This window comes from Lathyrus oleraceus, chromosome 7 (assembly GCF_024323335.1).
Source record: "Lathyrus oleraceus cultivar Zhongwan6 chromosome 7, CAAS_Psat_ZW6_1.0, whole genome shotgun sequence".
Lineage (NCBI taxonomy): Eukaryota > Viridiplantae > Streptophyta > Magnoliopsida > Fabales > Fabaceae > Lathyrus > Lathyrus oleraceus.
This window is the reverse complement of record NC_066585.1, coordinates 273,484,739-273,492,623: the sequence shown is the minus strand read 5'-3', so window position 1 is coordinate 273,492,623 and position 7,885 is coordinate 273,484,739. Positions and strand designations below refer to the sequence as shown.

Sequence of the window (7,885 nt, the reverse complement as noted above, 5' to 3'; positions counted from 1 at the left end):
TATAAAAATTTGACTAAATTTTGCGTTAACTGTAGATTGACTAATACAACCCTATCTTTTTATTCGGAGTTGAAATCGACTATGCATAGCAAACCTATCATAGGAATGACTTATCTCCCAACAAGTAAACTTTGATGAGTTTGTTGTAAGTATTGTTTATAGATATATGGACAAGCCTAAAGAGATGCATTTAGTGGCTCTAAATGGTTCTTAGAATCTAAAGGGATCAATATCTATGAATCATGTATTGAAAATGGGAAGTAGGAGACATAAATGATAGAAAGACTTCTAGTATGTCTTCATACTTATATTCAAACTCAAGCTTTATATCTATATAGTAATTAGTAAGTTATACAATAATACAATCCATTCACACATGAATGAGAGAGTTTGAGTGAATGATAAAAACCACCAACCGGGTTAATTTTAACCCCAAAAAAATCAAACACATATCCAATCATCTTAACCTCTAACAAACTATAACATCAAAATGACATAGTCATTATTAAATAGGATGTTGTGGTAAATTCTTATTGACTAAGAAGTGTCGAACAAGCTGAAGAGCTTGCTTGGGAGCAAAAGTAGGAACCTGGTGACCAGCTCCTCTTATGGTCACAAATGTTATCCCATCATATACAATGCTCCATCCTCCTACCTATAATTCAACACATCAAAAATAACAATGTTTCATAAAGTGAATAATAATCATAATAGTATCGATTATCGACCAAACATCGATAAACAAATCGATGTAATGTTACATACTAGGTTTACCTGTCTACTAGTATACCAAGGAGTCCAATCTTGAACTATAGGAAGTCCCAATTTTTTCAATGTGTATCTCGTCGCAGTTACAGGAATTCTTCCATCCGTGTCTCCGCTGTATAAATACGTAAAATAAAGTTTTAGAATCAATAATTATCTCAGAAAATATACTAATTCAGTTACCTGTAAATCCATATGCGAAGACCGCCAGCAATAAGCTTCTTCAGGACAGGAAGCATGGACACCGGCGACTCGTTCCAAAACGATATATTGTTACTGATGACAAAGAAGAAAACATCACCGATTTTGATTTTTCTTATTAAAACAACTATCAGATTTGATCCTATACCTGCAGTGAGTCCATGGATATGAAATTTTGGTGACATTTGCATGCAGTGCCTTTTGAACTTCTGGCCTATTGAAATAAAGTTGAGTATAATCGGATGCACATGGATCATATCCGGCTCGCATTTTATTCCACCCGTCCGAAGATCTTCTCGTGTTGCTGGCATTGCTGAAACATCTTGGCGCGTACAAACTATACATGTCGATGATCTTATAGACATCGAAATATTTGTTAAGTTCGGTATTGCATTCGTCGGTTTGATTTTGAATCGGGTAGGTGAAATTGCATATGGTTGTGATGTTTTTGTATAAACCATCTGATATAACAGCATGATCCCATGCATATTCTATCATACCCTTTTGATCAGTTTCATCATCCAATAATGCATTCCCAATCTATTCAAAAATAAAAAATCATTATGTCGAATTAACAATGTTTTAAATTTTTTATTATTGATGATGAACAATTTGATTATATTTATATACCATGATCCCTTTGAAGTTAATGTGATCTTCATCGGAAGAGTTCTGATTATTATTATTATTATCCAAAATGAGTTCAGAAAGTTGTGGAACATAATGTCCTGAAATTTCAATACAAATTCAAATTCAGATTATTAAGTTAAGAAGTAATAAGAAAATTAGTGTTTAATTAATAATTTAGGGTTAAATATATACCTGCATAGCTTTCACCAGCAATGTAGAAATCATGTGATTTGAATTGAGGAAATCTTTTAAACCAATTGATGAGGAAAGTGTGTGAATCCTTAGCTGTTAATTAATGAAATTAAGTATTCATCATTAAGTGAAGAGTACTAATAAAAAATGTATTAAAATTAATCAGTTTAGATTAATTATTATTACCAGTAATGGTGTCACCAAGTTGACTAATATCAGTGGTGGTGTTGGTGTAGGAAAATCCAACTCCAACAGGGGATTCAATAAATAAAAGATTTGCAGCTGTTGAAAAAAAAAATCATAATGGTTTTTTAAAATTAAATAAATAGATTATTGATGTATCATGATTATGAAATTGAAATTTAATTAACCTTTATTCCAAGAATAAGGGTTCAACTTGAGCTTAGGTTGGGTGCTATTTTGAGGAGAAAAGGGTCCAAGCTCCTCAGCTTCTCCATAACCAATTGAAGAACAACCAGGGCCTGAAAAATTCATGCATTTTAATTTTTACATCAATCATATTAATGTATATTAATTTAAATTGATTATTATAAATTAAAATAATATTTAATTTAAAAACCAGTAGAAGAGTAGCGGCGAGTCTGCACGGATAAATTTATGTTAAACCTTTAAAAGAATAAAATAATATGTTAGTTTATATTAGTATAAACTGTTGGTTTAGAGTTGATTTTAAATATTTTAAATTTAAATAAATTATTGATACATATAATTTAAAGATTAAAAAAAAATCTAATATACTGAAATGAAAACTTTATCTGTTGGCAAGATGGTAGACATTTATTTTATAGAATAGAAGTGGTTAAGGGTAATAATTAGTTGGAACTTGAATGATATCATTTTGCTTTAAAATTTGCTACTTTTGGATTGGTTTGACTTATCTAAAGTTTATAAAAAAAAGTGATAAATAAGAGAAATAATAAATTAAAAATATTAATTAAATAATACAATTGAAAAATTAAAATTAAAATGATTTTGTATATGTAAACTAAATACAATATTTATTTTAGAACATAATTTTTAAAAATGTGAAATTTATTTTAGAACAATTAATTTTCAAAAGACTAATGAAAGATAGGTTTTTCATAGCATTTCTAATTAATCATCTTAAGAATGTCCGGCAATTTAGTGAAGTTGATCTAATTTGGTGACTAAAGAGTCTAAACTACAATTTGATTGTAATTTTGTCTTTCTAACTTTTGTTCAAAATTCATACTATAACTAGAAAAGTCCAATTTAATTAAAACTACCTAATTATGAAAGTGACAGAAAGTTTACAAAGGAGAAATTTTGACAATAAAAGCTAGTAGTATCATCATGATTTAAAAATAATAATCATAATTTGAGAAGCTCGAACTTTAAAAAAACTTCACACTACTATATTACAGATAGTGTAAAAATATTAAAAGAAAATATGATTTTTATTTGGTAAAATAATTTTATTTTTATAATATAGTTAGTCAAGTTTTTATTGTTATTTAATTTATAAACATTTTCTTTCAGTTGCGTCATTGATGATATAAAGTTTTGTGGCCCTTATGTTGCTATGCTATCATAAGCTAAAAGAAATAGTTTATAATTATATAACTTAGGTTCAAAGCAATATTTATTAATTCTATTGAATTTCATGATGGTGTTTCTGATGCAAATTGAAACCACTCACTCACTCACTATGAATATTTTTGGTCAAATTCCTAACACCTGCACGCTTGCTCAGTTTCTTTTGTCCACATTAATTAAACAATTTGAAAAAGGATTACGTAACCTATTACAATTAAACATGAAAAAAAAATATATAACTTCGTTTTAAAACTACGCAAGAAATTAACTGTTAATAATGGATGCAGGCAAAGTGGGACTTTGGTTACACATTTCAAATAGAAAAATTCCATTTTGTTTTATACTATAGTGCCAAAAACTATTGATAATGACACAATGAAAAATCGTTACAAATTACAATATTTCCAATAAATCCAAAGTTTAAACCTCATAACCAAATTAGGAATTTATGAGTTGTCAAATTGTGGCTTTAGCTTCAATATTGATAAGTTTTCAAAAATCCTCTCATGTCATAAGTTTTGTAACCTTATAATATTTTAGCATCATTTTGTCTCATATAAAAAATAGGAAATTTAATAGTTGATGTAAGTAACTAATATGAATTTCTTTTCAAAGTAAGTATTTTAAATGCGCGCATAGATTAGTCTTTCAAGTTAAAAAAAAAATTATAATAAAACTAAAAATTTCCATATACAAAATTATTAATATTGCATATTTAAAATTAGATTCGAACCAAAACAAACTGTAAAAATATGATATTATTATCATATGATATAATATTTTTTTATTTATATTTCCTTACTCTCATTTTAATATATTAATATTACGTTATACATTGAAACTCTAATGGGATTAAGATTAGGTGTATTTTGGCTTTAAGTGAAGAATCTATGATCTATCTTTTGCTGGCCATATATTTTCCTACAGATTTGTTTTTAGTAGGTTTGATTTTTTTTCAAACTATTTTTTAATAATAATAATAAAACATATGGTGGCAGTTGTTGTCAAATCGATAGTGATACTATATGCACATACACCAACATTATCACAATCATTCATAAATTAATACATCAATAATTATAGAGTAGAACTCTTATAGTATTATGTAAAAAAAAATATATAAAAAAAATCACAGTTTCGTAAAGTTTTCATATATGAATATTGAATAAGATACTAGTTTACTAAAATTTGATAAATAAAAAACATAATTATTTGGCATGTAAATTAGTGAAATAAAAATACCTCCATTAAGCCAAAGGAGAAGAGGTTTTTGTTGAGGTTGATCAACAGATTCAAAGAACCAATAAAACAGTGCTCTTCCATGACTCTCATTCACTGTTATATAACCTGAATATTGTTTGAAATTCACCAAAGGTTGCCCTGGTAGTTCATAAACTCTATCCTCTTCTTGTTCTCTCAAACCTAAACCTTCTCCGCACAAACAAACAATCAAAACAACAACAACAATAATTGAACACAAACCCATCTTATGTTATTGATATTTTGTTTCTCTCACAAAACACTGTCTCCTTATATATATATATATAATCAAGAGAAGAGACTTAAGATAACAGGTAAGAGTCATGTGTATTACACTACCTAGCTAGCTACTATTGCTTTACCTCTCTATTTTTTATTTATTTTTAATATATATAAAAAAAATATTCAAAAAAAAAAATTCTTGACATGCCCGGTTTTGAAAGCATGCTTTTGGAAGAGTATATAGGAGAATGATATAAAGAAGAAAGAAGAAAAAAAACAAAAAGTTTTTCTTGTGAGTCAACGTCACGATTCATTAAATATTGAAATAGAATATTAGATAATACATGTCAAATTAGCTGGATATAATTGCTTTGACTGTGAATAAAGGATAGTATTAATTATGATAATTATTTTTGGTTTTGAATTATCCATATGGAGTTTGATTTAAGGGACAAGATTTGCGGAATGGTCAATTGCTTTGGGTTGAAATGTTTGAAGATTCTGCCAACAATATGGTTCTATTCTAGTTACTATCTTTTGAATTAACAATGATAGTAACATTGAAATCATCTAGAATGGAAGGTACAATAATGATGAGAATTAAACAAGCCGGCCTCAAGCGGCAAGGTGAAATAAACTAGGAAAAATTCATGATATTTATTTTCATTTAAATTTGTGATTACTATTTTATTTCCAACTTATATTATTAGATAACTATATTTTCTATAGTTATTAAGTTATGTGTTATAACATACATACATTATAGGTTATAAGATAACTACATTTATTTGTAAAAAGTGGTAGTTTATGGTGTGTTAGGAAGGATGTTTCTAGTGTGAGGTGTTCTAGAAGGATTGCTTCATTAGTTATCTTTAGATTGATCTATTCATAACATTTTATATCAGAAGCATCCTTTTGGACACACCACATATATTACATGATGATATATTTAATAACCAATTAAATCAATTATCCTCCCAGATACATCACATACAAATATATATTCTATCGAAAACTCATCAAAATATGTGACATAAGCAAAGTTATCTAAATCTATTATTAGATTTTCCTCGTTTGCTCTTCTTCCATTACATTTTGTTTCGACATCATTCAATCACATTCATGATATCCAAAAAGAAATTTTTTAATCAATTTTTTCTTTCTCGTGATATGTTCTCCATCCCACAAATTTCCATGGTAGAAGGCATATTAGTTTCAAGTAAACATGTGCAAAATCCATCTTAGTTGCAAGTCATTCAGTACAGATAACCTAGATAACCTGATCCTCCGAATTATTTGGAGGGTGACTTCACATAGGAAAAAGGATTTTTAAAAAACATGTATTGTCAAATCAACTAATCATGTCATGTGAACTTGTTACAAGATGAATCATTTCAGAGAAAACTCATTTACTTTACCTGCGGTGCAAGGACACCAATTCGACTAGGAATCAAAGCATTCTAGGTAATTTTCTCTTGTTCATTAGTCTGATAAATATTCATATAATCGTTATTATGATACGTTAACTCTTTAATAAAGGTATGACATACAAGAGTCTAATTCTCCTCACCCTTGTGAGTTAAAGTTAAAATAATGCAAAATCCAGAGTTACCATCACTAACAACACCTACAATTTTGTCAATGTGTTTGTGCATAAAAATATGCACTTCCTAACTATATTTTATCTTTGATAAAATTATAAAAGGTGATGGTTTGCTAATGTGTGACCCCTTACAATTAGATTTTTTAAATTGTGATAAAAATTATGAATGTGGAGTGTCTGGATAAAGGGAGTCGACATGCTCATAAAATAATGGTCACCACTTGAGTGAACTATCATCAAGAATGGATTTAGCCCTCTTTGGAGCACCTTTTAATTTTATTGGTTGTGTAGGTGGTGTCATCTTAGTGGTTTTTAAATAGGTCATTTGACGCATCTGCATTTTGTTGCACAACTTCAAATAGTAATCAAATTTCTTAAAATTTCCTTGAATTTCCCCCACTTTACCATAATAGATATATTTAATTTACCATCTTTAATTACACCATCATTATCAAACGGTAGCCTTTTTTTAATGTCTGCTTACCTCATCCATACTTATAAATGTGTTGAGACGAAACTTTTTGGCAATGATACAAGCATGTAGAATATCATATGTTCTTTAATTGTACAACCATACTTTGAGCTTCTCGAACAAGTTTTCTCTGATCGCACAACTTTGTAATAAATAAAATTTATTTTTGCATGAGAAATATTATCAACCAACTAACAATACAAAGTCTTGTTATTAAACATATGTTATAATATGGTGATGATGTTTCCAAATAAGGTATGTCATTATGCTATGGTACAATCATTTTTTTTAATGTCCAGTACAACCATATTGTTGATTATTTCCCAATCCTTCCAAAAACATTTGTTGCTATTTAACAAATATTGTTTCAATAATACTATGAGCAGATTAAACTATGTGTTAGGGTGGTGTTGGCAAAGTGTCTAGCATGATCGGTCCAACTACTTCTTTCATAACCCATCATAACAAAAACATTTATTCTATCACAATCTAAATCATACCCCTTTATAACTACACTAAAATCTAACTTAACAATATCAACACGAACCCGTTTAAGTATATCATCACGCAACATGAACTCTTGCTCAGTGATAAAATATTTTCCCAAATTTGTTTAAAAAATATTTCTCATAATAAAGTTTAGCAACATCGGGTTCATGAACACCATATTCACCAACCTATGGTACCTTAATATTTCAACCAATTTCATCTGGTTTCTTAGAGATTAAGATGATAATATCATGGTACACCATATTTATAATTGTTGTACATAAAACAAACATTCACATTATTTCATAAGCGATTTAAATTACTTTAGAATGATCCTTCCGAACAATATCAATATTAGCGTTATGGAAAAAAAATATGAATTAACTAGAAGAGATATAAAATAGATTATTTGTAATTAAGAACGATAATGAGGTTGATGATATTGGCGAGCAAATTGGTTGTGTGTCAAAATG

At 28.3% G+C, this 7,885-nt stretch overlaps 1 protein-coding gene across 1 annotated transcript; it reads right to left on the bottom strand.

Moving 5' to 3' along the window:
* Positions 1-274: 274 nt before the first annotated feature.
* LOC127105773 (serine carboxypeptidase-like 34) lies at positions 275-5,050 on the bottom strand. The gene is made up of 9 exons (XM_051042977.1): positions 4,609-5,050; positions 2,160-2,270; positions 1,975-2,070; positions 1,789-1,881; positions 1,597-1,694; positions 1,115-1,506; positions 949-1,041; positions 775-880; positions 275-655 (listed from the first exon to the last, which is right to left on the bottom strand). The coding sequence occupies exons 1-9, from the start codon at positions 4,850-4,852 to the stop codon at positions 506-508; spliced, it is 1,383 nt and encodes a 460-aa protein (XP_050898934.1). The 5' UTR covers positions 4,853-5,050; the 3' UTR covers positions 275-505.
* Between the last annotated feature and the right edge of the window lie 2,835 nt (positions 5,051-7,885).

Bases quoted from the DNA above. Each gene is read 5' to 3' on its own strand.
- LOC127105773 (XM_051042977.1), bottom strand. From the start codon at position 4,852: ATGGGTTTGTGTTCAATTATTGTTGTTGTTGTTTTGATTGTTTGTTTG. The intron at 1,882-1,974 runs GTAATAATAATT...ATTAATTAACAG, and splicing joins ACTTGGTGACACCATTACTG to CTAAGGATTCACACACTTTC. The intron at 1,507-1,596 runs GTATATAAATAT...ATTTTTGAATAG, and splicing joins TTAACTTCAAAGGGATCATG to ATTGGGAATGCATTATTGGA.